Genomic DNA, 25841 nt, shown 5'->3' on the forward strand with positions numbered 1-25841 from the left:
ATCTCAACTAGTTTGTAAGAGGGCATGTGGGTGACTCTGAAGTCAGCTGGAAAAATGTTCTGATGAAACCAAAATTGAGTTTTTTGGCCGTCAGACTAAACACGATGTTTACCACACATCAAAGACACACCATCCCTACTGTGAAGCATGGTCATAGCTGCATCATACTGTGGAGTGCTTCACTGCAGCAGGCCCTGGAAGGCTTGTGAAGGTAAAATAAATGCAGCAAAATCCTGGAGGAAAACCTGATGCAACCTTCAAGAGAACTGCGACTTGGGAGATTTGTTTTCCAGCAACAAAATGACCCCAAGCTTAAAGCCTAAGCTACACAGGAATGGCTTAAAAACAACAGTTATCCTGGAGTCGCCAGAGTCCACACGTAAATCCAATTGAGAAGTTGTAGCTGGACTTGAAAAGGGGTGTTCACTCACAATACCATGCAATCTGACAGAGCTTGAGCAGCTTTGAAGAGAAGAATGGGGAAAATTGCAGTGTCCAGATGTGCAAAGCTGATGGAGGCCTATCCACACAGATAGAAGGCTGTAATGGCTGCCAAAGGTGCAACTACTAAATATTGTTGATGAGGGTAAATACTTATGTAATCCATTACTCCGTGTTTTATGTTTGTAACCAATTTAGATCACTTTGTAGAGATTTGTTTGCACTTTGACACAAAAGAGTCAAAAAAGGTAAATTAAATCCACTGTGATTCAACGCTGTCAAACTATAAAACATAAGAACTTCTGGGGGGGGGGGTGAATACTTTTGATATGCACTGTAATTCACAAAGTGAAAGATTAAAAATCCCCTTCTTTCATAGCATTTGGCTGTCAGAGTCTCTGAATCATATAAGCTCCAGTTAAAAAGACTAATGTCTCAAAGTTCCCCTCCAAGACATGCAGAATATTCTGCTTAGAAATATCTCACTTTTCTTTCATTGTCACTATGTTGAAAGTTTGTCTATCTTCCTACCTGATAGGATAGTGGGAATACTACTGTACCAACTTCAGTAATTCAAGAAAGCAGCTCAAACACAAGGCATACGTGAATGCTGACATTCGACCCAGAAGTGGTGTGCAAATGTTGTCACTTTAAAAGGATTAATTTTTGCAAATTGTTAAAATGAGGCCAAGCCTGCCCCTTCCAGTAGTTCATCTGTATATTAACAACTATTGTTATGTTGGATCTTGCTGTGCTACTTTCTGTTTAATTATGCAAAATTCTTTGAAACATTTTGAGTGGTGCCTCAGACTGATGAAAGACATCTTCAATAGATCCCGCTTCACAAATAATCTATATTTAAGACATCTTACGCCAAAACATGGGCAGATATTTGCTTACAAGATCTTAGATATATTTATGCAACAGCAGCTCTCCATTATAATCCCAAAATTCACATTTATAGTAAAACTGCCTACTTCCAGCCAGCTTTAATTACACCTCTCAATACAATAAATTGTTTTTTTCAAATTCTTTTGAAAGTAAAGAGATTTAAAACATTTTTACGCACGTGTACTCTGAAGGTCAAGATACGCCCTACTTCCTGAGGGTCCTTCCAATCCCAGGTGACTAGGCATGACCTTGGATCCAGGTAGTTCCCACGGACATAGTCATAAATGGTACGGTTCCCCTGCCTTCCTCTGTTGTCATTTTGAAGAAAATTAATTACCCGTGCCACCAGCTCGTAAATAAACTTCACAGTAAAGAAGAAAGCTATGATGGAAACTGCAATTCCACCTGTACAAGGATAGAAAAATTGTGTATTGAGTTGATGCCAGATCTTACACCATTCTCATCAGTCACACTACTCCACTTACTTACTTGCACTGTAACTTACATACATAACAACTTCCCAAGATTCCCCTGCCAACCATGTTTTCAAGGTGAAATTTAAGAGCACATCTTTGGCAAGTGAGGGGAAACCAAAGTACTTGGAGGAAGCCCTTGGAATTCTAGGGAGAATGTGGAAACTGCCCTCAAACAACATCAACAGTGTGATAGGTAAAATTCATCTGCAGTGAAACTGCTAACTTCACCAATCCAATATCACCAATTCTTACTTGCAAAATTAATTTTTTTTTAAATTAATCTCTTTTCCCATGAAATCGTGCTACTTAAAGGGATGAGATTCACCTTGCACTCTTGGGCCTCAGACTAGTGATCTCTTAGGAGCTCAAATACAGCCCTCCTCATTTGCTTTGACTGCAAGTTAGAACATAATTAAAACACTCAGCAGGTCAAATAGCAACTGTGGAGAGAGAAGCAGAGCTAATCCCTCTGAATTGTTGACTTTCTCCAGCATTTTCTGTTTATAATTTTTTAACATTCACTCTTTTGTGTTTGCTTTTAGGTTGCCTCAAATGCCTTGCTTACTGAGGTCAATCATTTTCAGCTTCCTAGCTCCAGGTACATTTCAGTCTGCTGCTAAACTCTGCCACATTTCAAAGACTGCTGCACAGTGCTACATTGGGATAGACATCCACTCTTAAAGAGAGAAGATGTTTACTTTGACTTCAGCCTGCTTGTACAGGAGTGGGCACAAAGATACATTCCCAAAGTGATTCTCAAAATACAGTCTGCACTTTTGCAGCATTTCTCCTCACAGATCACCCTTCATTTTCCTACCCTGCATGCAACTTACTTGGGTCTCCTTTATTACCTGAGCACACAGTTTTCTGCCCCTCCCATCATTACAGCATCCATTCATTTCAAAGGATATTCTCCAGTAGTTGGAAATGTTGTTTGCATTGTAGTATGTCCCGTCAGATGCCAGATTCAGGTTCTACATTTGTTGGGCTGATTGCCAACAGCTGTAAGAACTTGTAACACTTCAATACTGCAGCATTGTTAGCTTCAGAGCAATGTTACAAAGGGAAGCCTGACAACGCCATTCTGTCATCCTTTGTAAATGATGCTCTCATTTTATATGACTTTTATGAACAACATTACAGGAACTCAAAACTTTCTTTTATGGAATTTCTGGCCTAGGATGTCCTCTGACAGCTCTATGCCAGCCAGATCTGCAGATGGAGTTTTGAGCTAAGGGCAAGCAAAGTCAATTTACTCAGAAAACATCTCTCAAATAAAGAAGCCATGAAACTTTTTTTTTTAAAAAAACGTGGGAATTGAAGGGTACTTGCTTCAAAGAATGTACATAAAATTTTTCATCACCATGCTTGATTTTCAAAGGCCTCTTTTATACGTTAAGTGTTTGTCAGTCTTTGTTTATGATTAGTTTTCATAAATTCTATTGTATTTCTTACTTTCCTGTAAATTCCTGCAAGAAAATGAATCTCAGGATTGTATATGGTGACATACATATACTTCGATAATAAATTTGCTTTGACTTTTGATTAACAAACCTCTTTAAAAGGTATACATCGTATCAAAGAGCTCATTTGCTCATTTTTAGAAACCTATGAAAGAAAATCAAAGTATACTCACCAATGACGACAATCATCAGGTCTCTTCTTACAGTGCAAAGTGTGACACTAGAGGCAAAAAATACTGCTCCCACTGTGGGAAAGAGTTGAAATTAAGGACACACATTCTTCCCTAAACTGAGGAAAAAGAAGATGTAACGGTAGGAATATTTTAAATAAATGTCTAAATTTTCACATACCCATAGACCACTTTTCAGTTCTGCACCTCTGGCTAAGTTGTAAACAAACTTAACCTTGTGCTCCCACTCTAGATGTCCCCTTGAAAGCTGGAGGACCTTCCTACCAAACTTGTAGTAACCACCACAGAAGTCGTTCCAGTTTGAGAACTATTTGTGACTTGCTGCCAAACTTCACCAGATCATTTAGATTGCCGTACCCTAGTGACTTCAACCTGTATGAAGACAAGGAATTGGAAAGCTGATGTAATGTCAAGCATAAACTGCCTAACTAGTTATTTTTAAATGAAACCAATTTAAAAGCATCCAGTGAGAACAAAGAGGATAAGTGCAAGCAGCTACCTCAAAAGCCAATTAATTTATTAGAATGCAAACTATTTAGTATCTTCACAGCCTCTTAAACACTGGTGATAAGATTAGATAAAACACTCCAACTGTGGTCTAACCATGCTGCAGTTTTGGATTGCAGTTAGTTTTGGTGTGCTTCAATGTCACTGTATTTATTTCTACTTGCATATTCACCTTAAAACAAAACTGTTGTAAAATTGGTCAAAAGCAAGTGCAGAACACCATTACTGAATTTACCACTCATAAGAAATTGCTAAAATTCACCACAGATGCCAACGCTTTGCTGTGTGAGTGTTTAATACAGTAGCACACTCCCATTGGCAGATAGAGCAACAGCAAATACATCTACAGAGAGAGATCCCAGATTTTTAGAAGTGACGATGAAGTGAATAAAACACATGCAAATTAAACCTTTTTTTTTGGGATGGTGGGAGAAGACTAACCTGAACCTCCAAAAGAACACCCTCACAGGATGCAGCTTGAATTGTCCCTTCCAGGAGAAAATGTTCTAACAGAATAGAGCAATGTTGCAATAAATTTTATATATGATAAGTCATATCAAATAAGGCATGTTAAGGATTGCAGACCACTAAAAACAATTCTTTTTCAATGGCCATACTTTTGCCATGGGAAGGAAGACAGACAAGAGACAGAAACACACCACCCCAATTCAAAAAATCCTTTCCTTTGACACTTTCTCAATCCTTACTACACTATTAATTACTACTGTTCCCAACCCTTGTATAGGAGGCTAAACCTCTAAACATTGGATACTATGCTATTATTATGAGAACTTAAGGAAGGTACTAAAAAGCTGGATGAACTCAGCAGGTCGGGCATCATCCTTTGAAAGAAGCAGTCAACATTTCGGGTCGAAACCCTTCATCAGGACTAAAGAAGGAGGGACAGGGGCCCTATAAAGAAGGTGGTGGGGGTGGGTGGAAAACCAATCAGAGGAAAGATCAAGGGGTGGGGGAGGGGAAGCAGGGAGGGGATAGGCAGGAGAGGTGAAGAAGGAATCTAAGGGGAAAGCACTATAGGTAGCAGAAGAAAGCAGAGTCATGAGAGGTGATAGGCAGGTAGAAGAGGAGACAGAGTGAAGGTGGGATGGGGGAAGGGAGAGGGAGGGAATTACCGGAAGTTGGAGAATTCGATGTTCACACCAAGGGGCTGGAGACTACCCAGATGGTATATGAGATGTTGTTCCTCCAACCGAAGTTTGGCCTCATTATGGCAGTAGAGGAGGCCATGTATGGACATATCCGAATGGGAATGTGAAGGAGAGTTGAAGTAAATGGCAACCGGAAGATCCTGTCTGGTGTGGCGGATGGAGCGTAGGTGCTCGATGAAGCATTCCCCAATCCCAATCCCCGAATCGATATATCCATACATGGCCTCCTCTACTGCCATGATGAGGCTAAACTTAGGTTGGAGAAACAACATCTCCTATACCGTGAGTAGTCTCCAGCCCCTTGGTATGAACATCGAATTCTCCAACTTCCGGTAATTCCCTCCCTCTCCTTTCCCCCATCCCACCTTCACTCTGTCTCCTCTTCTAGCTGCCTATCACCTCTCATGACTCTGCCTTCTTCTACTACCCATAGTGCTTTCCCCTTAGATTCCTTCTTCACTTCTCCTGCCTATCCCCTCCCTGCTTCCCCTCTCCCACCCCTTGATCTTTCCTCTGATTGGTTTTCCACCCTCCCACCACCTTCTTTATAGGGCCCCTGCCCCCTCCTTCTTTAGTCCTGACAAAGGGTCTTGACCCGAAACGTTGACTGCTTCTTTCAACGGATGCTGCCCGACCTGCTGAGTTCATCCAGCTTTTCTGTACGTCTTGATTTGACCACAGCATCTGCAGTGCACTTTGTGTTTAAGGAAGGTATTGCTTGGCTGCAATGGGTCCCACCTGAAGGCAGAACCTCACCAGGTGAAGTAGATCCCCCAACTAATGCTCACAAGTCATTCCTCAAGCAGAGACCATATAAAATCCACCAGAAATTTCATTATAATGATTACATCCCTGTTCAGTAAATTGGCATAACAGCTTTGTTATTATTTTATTTAGAGATACAGTGCAGAACAGGCCCTACCAGCCCATCGAGCTGCATTGTCCCAGTAACCATGCATGTTTCCGGTAGAAGAAACTAGAGCATCCAGAGGAAATCCACACCGCCACGTAGAGAACATACAAACTCATGCAGATGGCACCAGATTTGAACTCCGAATCCCGACGCTTTGAGCTGTAATAGTGTTGCACTAACCAGTACGCTATGTGCTGTTACATCAACATGAAGGTATTCTTAGGTCAAATATGTGTTGCTCTATTCTCATTTGTCTTCACAAGGTGTGATGTGAGATCCCCCCAGTTCTACGTCCCCCATTCCCTGTCCCCTTCACCAACGTATCTCCCCTTCCAGAATAGCAAAACATAGTCCAGGAAAAACAGGAACAAATACAGCAGACAGCAGTGCGGGTGGGAAGAGGTCAAGGAGGATGATAATGATGATTAAGGTGATGAAGATGATGATCACCAGGGACTACACATTTGCAAAGAAATCAATAGGTAAGAGGGACATGCTGATGGCTGTCCTGCAAAAGTTCACTTATCTGGAATTACAGATTTTGAAAACCTGAGCCTGCAGATTATGTTGCTCATCATACAGGTTCAAGCAAAGCCTGCTAAGTCTGAAATATCTCTGGGAACAGAGTTCCAAGAATGGATGAACCTAGATCTCCTGACCAGGTGCCCAAGCCTCTCTCAGTGGCTACCACATCATCCTTGAAACCTCCGATGGTGGAGTTCTGCATTACTGTCTCTGCTGGGGTATCTAATGCAAAAGTGGCTCAAAAGTGCAAAGCAGCATAGAGGGCATTCTCCATGGACTTTGGAAGGTGGATGAGCTACCTGCAGTCAATTTCAGAGTTGCCAAGTCAGGTCTCCCAGTGTCTGCAGAGTGTCCTTTAACTAATAATTAAACAAACCCTAATAGATTGTGCACAAAGAAAAGTTCTTTTGTGAAGCCTTGAGCTTCAATGTATGCCACACAGGCTGAAACTCACACTGCAGAACAAATTACTTCATTACACGTGCAGCGATGAATTTCATGTGGAAATGATCATCAAAAAGATTAAAACTAGGTAAAATGATCTTGAATTACATAATGCAAAAAGAAAAAGCAGTGTTTTGTATAGGCTGAACATAACTTCCATGCTTGTGTACCGAAATGCCTCTTTTTACAAGCGCCTTGACATTATATGTATTGCTGACAACTCTCAGTTTGCCTTGCTGCAGCACATACTTGCATCCAGACCTTTTGTCACACTCCCCTGATCCCACACTCTTAGCAATTGGCACCCGGCTGTCTATCCCAAACAAGTCTATGCCATTCCAGGTGTGAGTATGTATATCTCTAAGAATCTTCACCAATAATTTCCCTGACACTGATAAAAGACTCGCCGGCCTAGAACTTCATAACTTGGCTCTATTGCCCTTCTTAGACAAAGGAACAACACTGGCAATTCTCCAGTCTTCTGGGTTCTCACCTGTAATAAAAAAGATCCCTGACAAGGCCCCGGCAATGTCCTCTCTCACCTCCCTCAATAACCTGGGATATATCCCATCAGACCCCGGGGGACTCATTCAACTTAATGTTCTTCAAGAGTCCAAACACCACCTCCTCAATATCAGCCTGTCCTAGAACTTTAGCATACTCCATAATCTCACCATCTCCCATTTCTTTCGTTTTCATGTACATCCATGCAAAGTACTTGATTAGTAACTCACCCACTTTCTCCAGCTCCATGTATAAATACTTTCTTTGCCCTCAAGTGTACTACCCTTTCTCTATTTACCCTCTTTAAAAGTTAGCATAATATGTCCACCTGATAAAAGACAATCAGGAACATTAACTCTTTCTTTCACACAGACACCAACTAACCTGCTGAGTATTTTCAGTTTAGTTTACTTTTATTTCAGATTCCCAGCATCTGCAATGCTTTGCTTTTGATTACAGTGTGAATGCTTTTCCTGAAAATATATTACATATAATAGGGCAATCTGTGTGCCACTAAATATATTTCACCCTTTGTACCTAGAAACAACCTGGGAATATTTCATTATTGATTATTGTGCTCCCCCTGCTCTGATGGCTTATCTATTCTCCCAATTAACATTTAAGCCAAATCTCATTGGCTTAAGATTTCCTGTTATCATATCTACATATGAAATATTTCACTTACTAAAAATATCAAGGGACATGAAATCACAGGTGAATGGTGGAGTTTAAGGAAATCATGCCCATAAATTCTAAAAATATCAGAAAATTTAAATTCAGTGAGTCTAAAACTTGTCCATTTTTAAACACTTCTATTTTATACCCAGTCAAGATTCTCTCAAGACAGAAAGGATCAAGGGTAATGAATCATCTCATTCTGTCACATTCGGTTACTTCTTGTTCCTTCTTCCATTGACAGAGCCTGCAAAATTGCTTTTCACTTTGTAGACATTCACCAGCTAACACTGCTCCTAATTTGGCAATATCTTCATATATGCAGACTGTGAATATAATTTGCTCTCAAGTATCTTATTTACAGTTGCGCAAGAACCATATATTCACACCAGAGTACATGTGAAACCACCACTTTGAAAAAAAGATCTTATTAAAACTTGTGTCGCAGTTACAGTAGTCAGAATCATCATGCATGAAAACAAGCGCTTCTGACTATCGAGCCCTCAACATCTATCAAACAGCTTTTACACCGGGGCTCCCAATCTTTATTTATGCCATAGACTCCTACTATTAACCAAGGAGTCTGTAGACCTGAGTTTGGGACTCCTGTTTTACACAAATTCCATTTCATTCTCTGTCAACTTTCTCAGATTCTACCACACACCTGAACACCAAAGGCAATTTACAGTGGCCCAACAACCTACCAACAAGTATGTCTTTGAGATGTGGGAGGAAACTGATGTGCTCAGAGAGACTCTGCAGATTCTCTCCTGATAGCACCTAAGGTCAGCTCTGAACTTGGTTCTCCGATGCTGCAAGGCAGTGTTTCTATTAGCTATAACACTGTACTTGGATTGTCAAATGTTGGCTGCGATGGTAGTTTGTGGCATGTTACATTTGTTTTATAAATAGCAAACAACCCACATAAATTCATTTCCTTGGCCTACATCCACAATGAGCAGTGCCACATGAAGAATCTGTTGAAACTTAAAATAAAAAGACTGAAAATTAGGTGCGAAGTAATTGCTCCAACAAGCACTTAGACATCAAGATAAATGCACTCCTTCTCTAGTGTATCCACTGCACCTGAAACACAGCACAAGAGAATTTCCCCAATGTCTCAATATACAAAAACATAAATTAGGACAAAGGGTAGGCTTCAGATCCTCGAAGCTGCTCTGCGATAACTCTGCATTTCCACCTACTGTAATAACCTTTCACCTCCTTGTTTATCCAGAAGCTAACTACTTCTGCCTTAGTTTTGAAATACATTGGCTTCACTCTCCTTGGAAGAAGAGAATTCCAAATACAATAGAGGTGTATAAGATGTTGAGAGGATTTGATCGCGTGGATAGTCAGAGGCTTTTCCCCAGGGCTGAAATGGCTAGCACGAGAGGGTAGTTTTAAGGTGGTTGGAAGTAGGTACAGAGGAGATGTCAGGGGTAAGTTTTTTTTATGCAGAGAGTGGTGAGTGCATGGAATGGGCTGCCGGTGATGGTGTGGAGGCTGATACAATAGAGTCTTTTAAGAGACTCCTGGACAAATACATGTAGCTTAGTAAAATAGAATGCTATGAGTAACCCTAGGTAATTTCCAAGGTAAGGACATGTTTGGCACAGCTTTGTGGGCTGAACGGCCTGTATTGTACTGTAGGTTTTCTGTTTCTATGTTACTCAAAGAAAACACTAATTTATTTGACTTGTATGCAAACTGCTTTTAAACAGTGACTGCTAGTTCTGGAATCTTCTTAACGAGAAAATATCAATCAAGATTTCTCAGGATCTTGTGTTTCAAATAAATTCCCTCTCACTGTTCTCCATTCCAGTAGATACATGTCTAGACCCTCTATTCTATAGTCAGAAGACTACCTATCCATTTTAAGTAAACCTTCTCCAAAGTGAGAAGTTGGAAGTTGATAGATGGAAGAGATTATCACCTTCCAGACTCTCACATTCCCCCTCCCCTGGTGTCACCCATCACCACTCAGCTTGCACTTTTCCCCCTTCTCACCCATTTGCTTATTCTAGCTTCTCTGCCCTGCTCTCCCACCCTCGATAAAGGATCTCGGCTTGAAAAATCAAACATTTATTCCCCTTCATAGATGCTGCATGACCTGCTGAGTTCCTCCAGAATTTGTGCCTGTGCTCAAATTTTGCACATTATGGGTCAAAGGGTCTGTACTGTGCTGTACTCTTCTATGTTCTATTTCCAACATCTGCAGAACCTCGTGACCAAATTTTGTTTATACTTCTTGCTGGTTGCCATTTGGGATACATAGTTAATGTAATTTCTAGCACTCATTCCCAGTTAGCCTGTTTTTTCCCAGTTATACCATCATATGTTCAAGAAAGGAAACAGATTTAACAATGTAATTTTCTTTTAAAACATACACATAATAATAAAGTTTTAAACCCTGTGTACACAGCTACTCCCGAGGGCTCTTCTTTACCAGCTGGTGTTAGACAGCTTTTAACTCCTGAGTCACACAGTCGCCCAAGGAATTTCCCTTCAGAATGGACTGAATATTAGCAAACTTCTAATCTCTGCACATCTGCAAATAAAACAAAAGAAAGGGCTAAGTCATCTGCTCTCGGAATAACCAGATTACTAATAGTATATAAAACAGCGTTCTGAAGGGATAAGACTTCATATTATAAGAATGATAAGTGAAGTCAATGCACATATAGTAAATGGAGTATAAAAATCCTGAATTAAGTAACAAAAATAATTGCAATAAATGCTATAAGTATTAAAACAGAAAGCAGGCCCAGAGTATCTGTAAAGGGAGGGGACAAAATGATATTTAATTAAAATCAAATAAATTTCAAACATTGGAAATACAAAATAAAAACAGAAAATGTGGAAAGGATTCAGTAGGTCAGAAAGCATCTGTGAAAGAAATGGAATTGATTCACCTTGGATTCAAGTCCTTTGTCAAAGTTGAGAAAGAGAGAAAACAAGGTATTCTCTAGTTGCAGAGAAGATAGGAGCTAAAAAAGTAGAACCAAATTGAGTATCAATGATAAGGTGATACCAAATGGGTTAATGTGATAGGTGACACAAAATCTGCATTTTCTTTTATCTGTTTGCAGACAGTAGGACTGGGAGCAAACCTAACACATAAGCCTATAAAGTCAGTCTATATACATGAAGAAAGAAAGGTGTCAAAAATTACAGATATACAATCATAAATGACCATTTTATTTATTTAGAGATACAGCATGGAACAGGTTCCTCCACCCCAACGGCTGTACCGCACTGCGACCCAACTATTTAACAGTAACCTAATCACAGGAAAATTTACAATGACCATTAAACCTACTAACCAGTTCGTCATTGAACTGTGGTAGGAAACCGGAGCATGCAGAGGAAACCAATACGGTCACAGAGGAGAACATACAAACTCTCCACAGATGGTGCTGGAATTGAGCTCAGAACTCCGACGCCTCAAGCTGCAATAGCATTACGCTAAGCGTTATGCTATCATGGCGCCAACAGAAAGGAATAGTCAACATCATCATTATGTGCCATTTTGTATGACTTAGGCAATCGTGATCTCATGACCATGATTGTTCTTGGGAAATTCTCCTGCAGAAGTGGCTTGCCATTGTATTTCTTCTGGGCAGTGTCTTTACAAGATGGGTGACACCAGTCATTATCAATGTTCTTCAGAGATTGTCTGCCTGGCATCAGTGGTTGCATAACCAGGACTTGTGACATCCACCACCAGCTCCCATGGCTTCACATAACCCCAATTAGGGGGTTGAGCAGGTGTAACATCTTGCCCAAGGGCAACCTGCAGGCTAGAAGAGGGAAAGAGCACCTTACACTTCCTTTGGTAGAGACACATCTCCCCCACCACCCAAAAGAAATAGTAAGTTACCTAAAGTTGAAGAATTCATCATCACTGCTGCAACATACTCAGCTAGAAGATGAGGAGGCATTGTTCCTTAAGCTTGCATTGAGCCTCACTGTCAGTGTAGGATTCCAGAGACAGATAGGTTAGAGTAGATCTGGGATGGAGAATCAATGTGTCTGGCAACTGAAAGATGAGGACCACTCCTGCAGACTAAATGTAGATGCACTGCAAAGCCATTGTTCAATCTGCATTCAGTTCCTCCACTGCAGAGGAAGCCACATTGTGATTGCTGAATACAATACACCAAGTGCCTGGAAAGACCACTTGAGTTCCACATGTTGGGAAAACGTTACTGTTTCAGTTTGATGACAATTCATGAGAATAGTACACATAGCAAAATAAATAAAAAAATTGATTAAGTGTAATGAACCACCACTTTTACTAATTAGAATAAATATATTCAGAAAGGGATCTGTCCAGCATTCAAGACTGGTAATAATTTGTATGCATCTATTCCATTTATTCATTATGTGTAATATAAATTGTTGCTGTTAGGTATGAGCTAAATAATACATGGTTCACAAGTTCTACTTTAAAAAGCATTCTTAATTCACCACACATATACTGAGCTCTGCTTTTGCCATCTCAGTCAGTGTTCAGTGTTGTCTTCCTCATCCTGTTCTAGGTCTTCCAGATTGAGGACCTTATACTGATCTGATCTTTGAGCCACATGTGCATTCTGAGAAGTGGCTTTGTCGTGGCCAAGAACAGAAGGTTCTTGAAGGAACAAAAAGCTCAAATTTTATAATAAGTTAGGGTTAATTAAAAGCAACTCCAAGAGAGAAACCCAGGGTGTCTGATCAACGCTTCCCCTAAATGATTGCTGTACACATATTGTACTTGAAATATGCAGCTGATCTTACTTCATAGATCCACCAAAGTATACAAAATATTCTTATTAAAATAAGTTATTAAGTGTGATCAAAATAGGTCAACAGTGACTAAATTTAGCAACCCAATTTGGATGTTAAATTGAAATGATAACTGTAATTAACATTCCTAAACATTAATTACTGGTTATGAAAACTATCCTTGAATTATAGAAGTCAATCAATATACAAGTTATCTCTCTCTCTCCTCTTTCATCCAGCCTCATCCATTTCTGGTTTGGACTGGTAGCCACTTTATCACCAAATGATCCCGTTTCCCCAACCATTGGCATGGACCTTGTTAATCTGGGCAATGTCTGAGCCAGCATGACTCTTCATGTTGTCACTCTCTTCTAGAGGTTTTTGCGGGCAGATTAGTGTAAGCGCGAAGGGTTCAGCCCAAGATCCCCACCTGACCCCCTCCACCAGGACCTGTATCCCAGACCCCTGCTCCATGGCGGAGTGGAGTTCGGACAGTTCCTAGAGTTAGCCTCTGCCCAACTTCCGGCAGCGTCCTGTTGATTATTGCACCCTGTGTCTTCTCAGTAAATATAAAAGCCAGCTGATTGGGAAGAACAAGATCAGATCCATCAACACATCCGCCCTACCAATCCACAACAGTGTACTGGCCAAGGACTGAACTGGAAGCAGCTGACAGCAAGACTCGGATGCACACAAACAATAATTTATTAAGTTTCTGAACTGGATATATTTAAAAGTGGAGGCAGATCGGTTATTGATTAGAAAGGATTTGAAGGTTCGGGGAGAAGGCAGAAGAATGGGATTGAGAGGAAAAATAAATAAGCCACGATCAATTAGCAGAGCAAACTCAATGCGACAAACAGCCAGTTCTGGTCCCATGCCTCACTTTGGTAAAAATATTTAAAGTGAAATTGAGTTAACTGGGTTATTCTGAATGTGTGGAGTGTGCACCTTTGCCATATGGTCATGCAAATTTCCTCTGGTGCTCCAGTTTTCTCTCATATTCCAAGGAGGTGCTGGTTAAAGGTTAACCAGCTCTACAAGTTGCCAGTACTCAATGAGACAGTAGGAGAATCAGGGCAGGTTAGTTGGTGTGTATCAGAGGATAGGTTCAAGGAAAGTACGGGTAAGTGACAGAATAGAATTGCTCTGAGGATCAGTACAAGGTTAGTCGGTTGAATGTCCTCCTTATTTTCTTACAATGTGAATGGAGATAAGAAATTAATAATATAATCTCATTGTATGGCAAAGCAGGCATGAGGCCAAGTTACTTATTCCTGTTTTTACTTGTAACCTTCACATTAAGGGATAACAGAAATAAGAGAACCATTCCAAATTATTGTCATTGAGACAGTAACTGATATAAGCCTGTAGTATAAGGAATAAGGTAAATGATCTTGTAGCACAGTTAGAGATTGGTAGTTATAACGTTGAGGGCATCACGGAGTCATGGCTGAAAGAAGATCATAGCTGAGAGTTAACATCCAAGGATACACTTTATATCAAAAGGACAGGCAAGTAGGCAGAGGGAATGGGGTGGCTCTGTTGGTTAAAAAAGTAAATAGAAATCTGTAGAAAGAGATGTAGAGCGGAAGATGTAGAATCCTTGTGTGCAAAAAGACCTTGATAGGAATATACAGGCTCTGAACAGTAGCCAGGTTGTAGGGTACAAATTAAAATGGGCAATATAAAAGTCATGTGGGGTTTCAATATGCAGGTAAATTGGGAAAATGAGGTTGATGTTGGATCCCAAGAGAGATTATTTGTAGAATACCGATGAGATGGCTTTTTAGAGCAGCTTGTGGATGAGCCCACAAGGAGAAAGGCAATTCTGGATCGGGAGTTGTGTAATGAACCAAAATTGATTAGGGAGCTTAAGGTAAAGGAACCCTTAGAAGAGAATGATAATAATATGATAGAATTCACCGTGTAGTTTGACAGAGAAGCTGAAGTCAGATGTATCAGCATTATAATGGAGTAAAAGGAATTATAGAGGCACAAGAGAAGAGCTAGCCAAAGTTGACTGGAAGGGAACACTAGCAGAAATGATAGCAGAACAGCAATGGCTGGTGTCTATGGGAGAAATTCAGAAGGCACAACACAGATGCATCTTAAAGACAAAATAGTTTTCTAAAGGGACGATGACACAACCATAGTTGACAGGGGAAGTGAAAGACAGCATGAAAGCAAAAGAGAGGGTATGTAATATAGCAAAAATTAGTGGGAAGTTAAAAGATTTGGAAGCTTTTATAAAATTAGAGGACAACTAGGAAATCTATAAGGAGACAAAAGATGAAATAATATACAAGAGGATGTCATAAGTTTTTTCCCCCCAAAAAATGTAAACAGCAAAAGAGAGCCAAGAGTGGATACTGGATCACAAGAAAATGACACAGAGATGGGAGGCAAAAAAAAACATTGGACAAACTTAAGTATCTTGCACCAGTCTTCACTGTGACAGACACTAGTGGTATGTCAGAAATTCAAAACTGTAAAGGAACAGGAGTGTAGTTGCTGTTACTAAGAAGAACAAGCTTGAGAAGCTGAAAGGTCTGAAGGTAGGTAAGTCGCCTGGACTAGATAGACTACACTGCAGGGACCCGAAAGAGGTGGCTGAAGAGATTGTTCAGGCATTAGTAATGATCTTTCTAGAATAACTAGATTCTGGAATGGTTCTTGAGGACTGGAAAATTGTAAATGTCATTCCACTCTAAGAATCAGAATCAGGTTTAATATCACTGGCATGTGTCGTGAAATTTGTTAACTTTATAGCAGCATTATAATGCAAAACATGATAATACAGAAAAAAAGAACTGCATTAGTATATAAATTTAACTATTTTATTTATGTATGTATAAATATAGGTTCAATGCCCATTCAGAAATCAGATGGCACAGGGGAAGAAGCTATTCCTGCTTTGTTGAGTGTGTGTCTTCTGGCTTCTGTATTTCCTGATGGTAACAATGAGAAGAAGGCATGCCCTAGCTGGTGGGGTTTCTCAATGATGGACACCGCCTTTTTGAGGCACTGCACCTTGAATATGTCTTGGATACTATGGAGGCTAGCGACCATGATGGAGCTGACTAATTTTACAACACCCTATAGCTTGCTTTGATCCAGTGCAGTAGCAGCACCACCCCCACCATCAGACAATAAGAATGCTTCCCATGGTACATCTGTATAAATTTGCAAGTGTTTGAGGTGACATACCAAATCTCCTCAAACTCCTAATGAAATATAACTGCAGTCTTACTTCCTATATAGCCATACTGATAGGTTGGGACCAGGTTAGGTCCTTAAAGGTATTGACACTCGGGAATTTGAAATTGCTCACCCTCTCCACTTCTGATCCCTCTATGAGGAATGGTGTGTGTTCCCTTGTGTTACCCTTTCTGAAGTCCACAATCAGCTCCTTGGTTTTACTGATATTGTTTGCAAGAGTATTGCTGCGATACCACTCAACTAGCTGGTACATCTCGCTTCTGTACGCCCTCTTGTCATCATCTGAGATTCTGCCAACAATGGTTGTATCATCAGCAAATTTATAGGTGACATTTGAACTGTGCCTAGCCATACAGTCATGAGCATAGAGAGCAGAGCAGTGGGCCACACAGACGTCCCTGAGATGCACCAATGTTGACTGTCAGCAAGATGGAGGCGTTATTTCAGAATACACAAGGACTTAGACAGACTACAGACAATAGACAATAGATGCAGGAGTAGGCCATTCAGCCCTTTGAGCCAGCACCGCCATTCACTGTGATCACGGCTGATCATCCACAATCAGTACCCTGTCCCTGCCTTCTCCCCATATCCCTCCTAGGAGAATTAGTAAAGAAGTGGCAGGTGGAATATAGGGTAGTGAAGTACCGCATATAGTCACGCACTTTGGTAGAAGGAATAAAAGCATATTCCTTCTAAACAGGGAGAAAAATCAAAAATTAACATAAATTAAAACTTGCAGGTAGAGTAGGTGGAAAGGAAAGAAAATGCAATGTTAATATACATTTCCAAATGACAGGTATATAAAAGCATGGATGTAATGCTAAGACTTTAAAAGGCATTCATCAGACCACATTTGGAGTACTGTCAGCAATTTAGGGCCCTTTATCAGAGAAACAATATGCTGGCATTAGAAAGGGCCCAGAGAAAGTTCACAAAGAATGATTTCTGGAGTTTATAAGAATGAGAGAGGATCTCATTGAAACCCATCAAAAATTGAAAGGTCTGGATAGAGTTGAAGTTGAAAGGATGTTTCCAGTAGTGTGTCGTCTAGGGTCAGACAGCACAGCCTCAGAATAGAGGGATGTTCATTTAGAATAGGGATGAGGAGGAATTTCTTTAGCCAGAGGATAGTGAATCTGTGGAATCCTTTGCCACAGAGAGTTAGAGGCCAAGTCATATGTTACATTTAAAGTGGTGTTTGATATGTTCTTCATTAATCAGGGCATCAAGGGTTATGGGGAGATGATAGTGTAATAGGGTTGATGATGGAATGGCAAAGCTTAATACTGCTCTTATGTCACATGGTCTCAAATTGATGAGTCAAGTTTGTTTTTTGTGGTTGCTCAGATAGGAGTTTTTTGTAACTATTGCCCATCCAAGCAAGATTCAACATTATTTATCACATGTACATCAAAGCATACACAGTAAATTGCATAGTTTAGGTTAACAACCAACACACCAAAGGTGTGCTGGAGACAGCTCACAATTCCCATATCTTGTTCATCCATGAAATAATATTCATGCATTTAGTATCTGCATTCTTAAATATTAAGTAACGTCTCATGGAGGAGAGTTAGTAAAGAAAAATATTTCTAGGGGATATCAACTAGATTGTGTGGAATTATTAATCAATTATTGAATGGATCCTTAATGCAGGACTAGTTTGCTATACATTTTTTTCCCAGAGCTTCTTTGTTTACATGGTATCTAAATTATTAAATGCTGCTAAAATAAGACTAATGACAGCTCTGAATGAAGGTGGACTCCAAACCCCCAGGAGCCAATTGTGACACAAATGAGAAGAACATTTGAAAAGCTGATCGTCTTCTTCATACTAAAAGTGGCCTTCAAAACTAAAAATCGGATAAAAAGGACATCACAACAGTTCCCACGAATGATCACAGAATGACTATAAACAACAAAACACTTTCTACTTTGCATCAACAACTACACCTTGCTCTCAGGACACTTTCCCAGGAGCCTAATGTCTTTAGCATTATTAACAATAAGGTTCAGTAAGGAATCTGATGTTAAACACCGTCTCCCCCATCACTGCAAGTGCTTCTACGGTAATGAAATAAGGATTTCATTACCCCACACATGCAGAACTGTCTATGAGGGTTGGATCAAGTTGAATATGAGTCAGTGGCAGGCTGTGCCTTTGAGATGCAGGGCTTAGAATGCTGGTAGGGTGAACACAGACCTTTCCTGGGGACCTAAAAATGACAGGTATCGACAAATTGTCCAGATCCCACAATCTCTCTCATCACTTTTTGGATGTAACACCATCTGGTAGGTTCAGGTCTCCGAAGCTGTGCACAGCTCCCCATACCCCAGAGGGTCCTCTCTGATAATAAGCTCAACAGCCGGAAATTACAGCAGTGACTCAAGCCAGATTCCTGGTACAGCCAGGGATAGTTCAAACTGTGCACGTCTTCAAAATGGCATGTGCCAGGAGTGTTTGGACTCTGAGACTAAAAATGCCGTAATGAATCAGCACTTTCAGGAGTAGAGCTAAGTGGGGTAACTGGGCACTTAAAAGTACTTCATTGGCTGGGAGTATTTCCTGAAAGCAATATGGAAAGAATTATATTAATACAAGATCATTTTCTTTATTAAAGGACACTTTGAAAGAGGTAAAAAGCCCATCATCTTACTACCATCATTTTTATAATTGTGAACACAATATAGCTGCAGCTTGACCCTGTTTCGTAAATCACCCATAGACAATTAGGACAGCACATTCTATTCTGTAACTTATCTATAAGAAGCTGGTGACACAGAGTCAAGCAAGAGATATAAATCTACAGAACAACTATTTTATTTTTCTTGACAACAGGCCTGCATCAAGTGCTATCAACTGTATCATGGCAAGCCACCTGTACATTCGCTCGAACTCAAATGAGTTTTCAAAATTCAGGCAAGCAGAAGCCAGTTGCATCTCTGAAGTAGGAAAACAAAATGTATTGTGGCACATCCACCAAATGCTATGATGGATTCTTGCCAGTCAACTAAAATGGACACAGCTGGTTGCATGAGAAAACTTGGCTGCCTGCCTTCGTCTCTTAGTTGCATCACTAGTGACCTTGGAAAACTGCCACTGCACCTATCCCAAGGTACACTGCTCATTTTCCATTAACTGACCAGAACTACTTCAAAATTAAAACTGTTACTTTGACCTTACTTTTCAAATGAGAAATTTCATTCTTAAACACTTTATAACACCCAATGGGAGTGACAGGGTCTCACTCCCAACCACATTTTACTATCTCCCATAGCCAATAAATACTGGAAGTGCAGTAGATTAAATTTATCTAGGATGTAATCTGCTGCAGTAATAATATTCAGATGCCACAAAAAACTCTGAACTGCATAAGGTACAGACAATGAATTGAGCAGCAGAAATTTAAACTGAATGAGGAACTTCTGTTTCATTTTGAATTTTAATATATTAATAAGCTTCCATGGCACTGCACAAAAGTAAACAAAGCAAAAATAATGATACCAAGCATGCACAGGTGGGCCCCGTTTTTTGAAGGTCGCTTTACGACAGATCGCTGTTACCAAAGACCTACATTAGTACCTGTTTTCACTAACCAAAGAGGATTTTCGCTTTTACAAAAAAAAGACGCCCGCTTTATGCGTGTATTACCCCAAGAAAGACTTCCATGACTGTGAAGCCTTGTGCGGGCAGTTGTGCGTGCTTGCATGTACGTGCCAATTTTTTTTCTCCACATCAATTTTGGCTCACTGTCTTCCTGATTTTGATAAGTGAAACTACACTGTACATACAATATTTCTATTTTATATAGGCTGTATATTTATCATATCATTCCTGCTTTTACTATATGTTCTTGTTATTTTAGGTTTTATGTGTTATTTGGTTTGATTTGGTAGGTTAATTTTTGGGTCTGGGAATGCTCAGAACTTTTTCCCATATAAATTAATGGTAATTGTTTCTTCTCTTTACGGCATTTTGGCTTACAAACAGTTTCATAGGAATGCTCTACCTTCAGATAGCGGGGGAAACCTGTAGTAGAGTTGGTTCAAAAGAATATTAAGATAAAGCTGAAAGGCAAAGGGATAGGAATTACAGAACTTGATAACTGGGCAGCTTGAAGCATTGTTCCCAGTGGCGAAGGTACTGGAATTCTGGATCCACAAAAAACATAGCCTCACCAGTGACATTTCATCTCTGTCACAGAACATGAACCAAGTTTTTCCCTCCCCAACCCCAGTCAATTTTGATTTGACTACTTTTCTTTTTCTTTGTCTACATATTTTGTTTGATATTCAGCCCACTTTCTGTGAATTTATTTCCTGTAACTAGAAGGGTTACATTAAATTCTGGTTAGATCCTATCTGAAACAAAACATTCATTTCTGCACTGCCCCTCAGGAAGACAAAACTGACCTAGGCAGAGAACTGAATGTAATTTTACCATAATAATAATTGAATAGATTGCAAGAACAAACAGCATGATGGTAGTTTATATCCCTGGACTATCAAAAGATAAGGTGTGATCTATTTGTCATGACAAAAGAAACATGAAAATTGGAGCTGAGATTTTAAGGGCAATATTAGGAACCTTTTTTTCATCCAAGTGGCAGTGAAACCTTCCCTCCAAAGCTCCTAAAGCTACGTCAGAACTGATGAAATCCCCCAATCCCCCATCATTTTGTGATTGGTGCTCATGATATCCAGCATCTGTATCTTTTGTGTTGGTGAACACAGCTTATCTACAGATCAGCCATGAACAGCAGAAAAATAAAAATATCACTAATTTTAATAATGGAAGCGCAGAAGACAAAAAAAAGTTTGTTTTATTGCTATTCCTCACATCCACCCTTTATCATTCATTCAATTTTTAAGATGTGTTTTTCTTTATTTACCCCAGCTAAACCAGTCATGATTGTGTGCATCTCCTTCAAAACCTCTCTCAACCTTCCTTAATTCAACTCTGATTTTATTTGACCCAATTGTTGAAATATTTCTTTCCTTGAATCACTCCAGTCAATCTTTTCTGGAAGCTCAGATCTTTACATCTTCTAAATTTAAGGGTTCAAAAACTGGATACAATTCTCCAGATGTAATCTCTGTTCACCATGTAACTCCACTACTTTTTTGTTCTTTAAGCCTTTCGATATGAATCCCAGGGTTTCATATACTTTACTGCCTTTCTCTTAACTTGCCCTGTCATGCTCAAAGACAAGTCCCTCTGATCTTGCACATCCTTTAGAAGTGACTTTTTGTTAATTGTTTGTTCAAAATGTATTCTTTCTTGGATAATTTACTTTTACTTCATGTTTTCTTGTTAATGTTGGGTCTCTGATTTTCGGTTTAAGATGGTGCTACTGAAGGAGAACGACAGCTTACTGGCACTTCAAAGGCAAGAAATTTGACTAAAAACTTCATTAATAACATCTTTTCTGAGGTAAATTATGGTAAACATTTCTGCAAACAATGAAAAAGCGAGTGAAGGTGAACTGAATTCGAGGGATGAGATAAAGGGTGCATTGCAAAATTGATGCAGATGAAGTTGCAGTGCACAATTCAGAGAGGAGTTGAGGCAAAGGTATTTCGATGCCCATCCAGCTATCCCGGGTGCAAGGTTGGATCACTCTAGGAACCAAGCAGCTTGGAGAAGTTGAAAATGGCTTTGGGCTGGATGGTGTAGTCCTGGCCCAGAGTGTTTTACTACAGCAGGGCCTTGATCCTAATGTAAAGTATGATCCGCTGTTTGGACAATTTAAACACTGGCTCAGATAGACTGGAAAGGTAGGGTGTCAGGATCAGAGGCAAGAGTAGGCCGATTTTGCACTGAGGCTGTGAAACAGCGCTAGCTGCTGTGCTTCATGTCTGTAAACTTCGCAGTGATCTGCCCCGCAAATATGGTGAACTGAAATTGAGGCTTTGAGCCTACTCCAGGGATTCAGATCTAAGGATTTTGGTTCCGATTGCTGTTGCTCACTTCCATTGTTCATATGATTTGTGTTTTCTGTTTTTCTGTGCATTTTGTGTTGGTCCTTTTTTTAAAATTGGGTTCTTTAAGGTTTTTTTGATTTGAGGCTGCCTAAAAGCAGACAAATCTCAAGATTGTATAATTTATACATGCTTTGATATTAAGTGTATTTTGAATCTTGAATCTAATGCTATGTGCCTGTGATGCTGCTGCAAATTTTTCAATGCACCTGAATATCACAATAAACTCAGCTCATCCTCTTGCTCTTTCTGCCAAAGTGCATCACTTCACACTTTCCTATATGAAATTTCATCTGCCATTTATCTACCCATTCAGCCAGCCTCTGTCTTCTTGCAATCAACTCCAGTTTCTGGCTTCTCACCCTCTCTCAACAGCAGTACTATACTTAGAAATTCAGCTGTTTATCAGGATAACATCAATAACCCACAATAATAATATCAAGATGCTGAATTTAAATGTTGAGGAACTGTTAATCTCAACAGTGCAGAAACCCCAAAAAAGAAATTTAAACATTTGGAACTACGTAAACAAAGAACATAGAACACTGCAGAACAGGAACAAGCACTTTGGTCTTTTTGGCAACAAATTTTATAGCATACTCTAATGGCCACTTTATTAGGTATATCAGTACACTTGCTTGTCAATGCAAATACCAAATCAGTCAATCACGTGGCAGAAACACAATGCATAAAAGCATGCAGATATGTTCAAGAGTTCAGTTGTTGTTCAGACCAAACATCAGAACGGGGAGAAAATGTGATCCAAATTACTTTGACCATGGAATGATTATCAGTACCAGGCAGAATATCTCAGAAATTGCTAATTTCTGGGATTTTCACTCACAACAGTCTGCAGGCTTTACAGAGAAGGGAATGAAAAACAAGAAACATCCAGTGAGCAGGTTCTATGGGTAAAAACACCTTTCTATTGAGAGTGGTCAGAGGAGAATGCCCAAACTGGTTAAAGTTGACAGTAACTCAAATACACACGTTATGATAGTGATGTGCAGAAGAGCATTTCCAAATGTACAACACAGTGAACCTTTAACTTTTGGGTACAGCAGCAGATGACCACGCCTGGTTCCACTCCTATACCTAATAAAGTGGCCTCTGAGTGTATGTCAGTGCTCATAAACGTGATTTTTATTTGATTATCTGTGCTGACCATCAAGCTAACATTAACTAATACCATTTGTCTGCACATGTCCTTATCCCTCCATTTCCTGCCTGGTAACTTGCCTGACTAGATGCCTCTTAAAAGTTGCCATCATGCTACTTCCCTGGCAGCACCTCCCAGTTTGTGTCAGAAAACTTGCCTCGTAAACATCCTTTAAACTTTCCCCCTCTACCTTAAAGCTAAGCCCTTTAGTATTTGATAAATCCAAAAAGAAACTTGAATTGTTATTGTAGTCTTAATAATAACTACAGTCACAATGCCTAAGCTGAATTTGTAAAGAAATTTGGGCATAGACAAACTACAGTATCTTTGTCTGATTCATGACCCAAGCTCTATTAACACTGAGTGCTAGAAACAATGCTGCAATCTTGATCTCACTTTTGTCAGGAGCAACATTCTGACATTAAGCTTCAAGATAGTTATACACAACTGTGGCCCATTGAGGTCCAAGTCTAACCACTTGTGACAAAATGGTATGTTTCTGGAGTCACTTCAATTTCAAGAAAGCAAACTGTCAGCATGACAACATACCTTGATAAAACAGTGGTAGACATCAAACCCAACAGAGAAAAATACAAAATTGCCAGAAGACATTTCACTAAGCTGTCAAACAAACTTCATACAGGGGTTCACACCCACATCTAGACACTGAGTATCTGAGTATTAAGTTCTCAATACAAGTCTTTGAAATGTTCCAGTGGCATTTTGAATTTAGATTCAGTGCCAAAACCGAAAATGTTTTGCAGTATTCAAAACCTATTTTAGAACTGCCACAGATAATTATTGATAACCATATATTAAACTCATTGTTTCATATAAAAAGCAGCGCTTTCTGGATGAAACTAATGCTCAATAAAAAAAGGTTCAAGGGTGTAAGTGAAACGGCCATTGTGTAAGACTGACATTATTAGAGTGGTCCAGCTTTGGTTCAGCAGGCTTGGGCGAGAACAGGTAGAAGTTCCAAGTTTCCAGTAAGTTTTTTTTCCTGTTGATACAAAGCTAGTGCACTGAGAATGGATCTGGAGGTAGAGGCATGTTCTTCGTGTGAGACATGGGATCTCTGGGAGACTTCAAGTTTCCCTAATGACTTTGTCTGCACAAAGTGCACTGAGCTGTGGGAAAATGAGAAGGTGATAGATAGGAGCTACAGGAAGGCAGCCACCCCTAAGTTGCAGGAAGCAAATCTCTAGATGACTGTCAGGAGAAAGAAAGGGAATAGACAGTGCAGAGTGCCCCTGTGGCTGTTCCCCTCAATAAGAAGTATGTTTATTGGGAGGGCTGATGTTCACGTTCTGTTTTGTGTGGGGGAGGTGGGTTTTAGAGGCTGATGATTGGGGTGCCATTCTTTTTCATGTGGAGGGGCAGGTGGATTTGATGTTTCTCTCTGAATGACTTTCATGTTCTTTCTCGTTTCATGACTATCTGGAGAAGACAAATTACAGAGCTGTATATGGATACATGCTTTGATAATAAATTAACCTTTCAGCCTTTGAAAAGTGGGGGCATAATGCTGAGGCTTTATAAGGCACGGGTCAGATTGCACTTGGAGTAATGTGAGCAGTTTTGTTTTGGGTGCCTTATCCAAGGAAAGATGCGCTGGCATTGGAGAGTCCAGAGGATATTCACAAGAATGACCACAGGAATGAAAGGGTTAACAAATGAAGACTGTCTGATGGGGTTGAGAGGGATGAGCAGACTTGGTGGGCTGAATGGCCCGATTCTGCTCCCATATCTTAAGGTCTAATTTATGCTCACAATTGGATAGGGTCTGTTGGGAAAAAAACTCACAAAGAACAAAAGCAGATGCAAGACACATGGCACCAGGTGCACGCTCAGCAAGTCAATAACAATTGATCCTTTGCTTCATCCATTATTATATTGCCTTAAATCCTGAAATTATAAATCCCAACCATCAACATTGATTTAAAAATGGCTTATAAATCTCGAGAAATCTCTCCTCACCTCAGTCCTCTCAGAACGTCAAAAAAATCTCAGAGTTAACATCTCAGGACTGATGGAAGGTCATCAACTAGAAATGTTAACTAAGTTTTTACCTTGCTGATTGTTTTCAGTAATTTCCATTTTTACATCCAATTTCTAGCATGTGCAGTTTTTTCTCCCTTATTGCTGCATAACTGAGAACAGTCTTTATGTCTTACCTTCAAATAAGACTTTGCATTTAAGAAGATTGTTAGCATTGAGCCACTTTTTAATCAGTTTCTCTCCAAGATTCTTCCACCTCAGTTGCCAGGCCAGCACCCAAAACAAAAAGAGCAGGAAAGTCAAGATACACCTGTTCATCTGACTCCATGAATGAACATGTCATGAATAATGAATCACGAGTTTCAGAATGCAGTTAAAGCATTGGGATTATCACAATTCTGCTGTGTTTGCAGTAAACTTATATCAACATTTGCATGTTCCATTTGAAAACAACAATCCACTGCCAAAGCTACATACAATTATCCATTAATTTCATTGTCCGAAT

At 39.8% G+C, this 25841-nt stretch overlaps 1 protein-coding gene across 7 annotated transcripts in view; it reads right to left on the reverse strand.

The window, feature by feature from the left end:
- arel1 (apoptosis resistant E3 ubiquitin protein ligase 1) overlaps positions 1-25610 on the reverse strand; it is a 91823-nt gene extending 66213 nt beyond the window's left edge. For 2 of the 7 annotated variants that reach the window (XM_059962153.1, XM_059962107.1), the window contains exons 1-5: positions 25513-25610; positions 10590-10750; positions 3623-3834; positions 3445-3516; positions 1511-1737 (exon numbers count right to left, since the gene is read on the reverse strand). In XM_059962153.1, the coding sequence (XP_059818136.1) occupies positions 1511-1737; positions 3445-3516; positions 3623-3626 (303 nt within the window). In that variant the 5' untranslated portion in view covers positions 3627-3834; positions 10590-10750; positions 25513-25610. Of the gene's footprint in view, positions 1-1510; positions 1738-3444; positions 3517-3622; positions 3835-4410; positions 4476-10589; positions 10751-25512 lie in introns of all 7 variants that reach the window. The other 5 variants (XM_059962136.1, XM_059962117.1, XM_059962129.1 and 2 more) reach the window with 5 other exon arrangements.
- Between the last annotated feature and the right edge of the window lie 231 nt (positions 25611-25841).

Source organism: Hypanus sabinus, chromosome 2 (assembly GCF_030144855.1).
Source record: "Hypanus sabinus isolate sHypSab1 chromosome 2, sHypSab1.hap1, whole genome shotgun sequence".
NCBI classification, from domain to species: domain Eukaryota; kingdom Metazoa; phylum Chordata; class Chondrichthyes; order Myliobatiformes; family Dasyatidae; genus Hypanus; species Hypanus sabinus.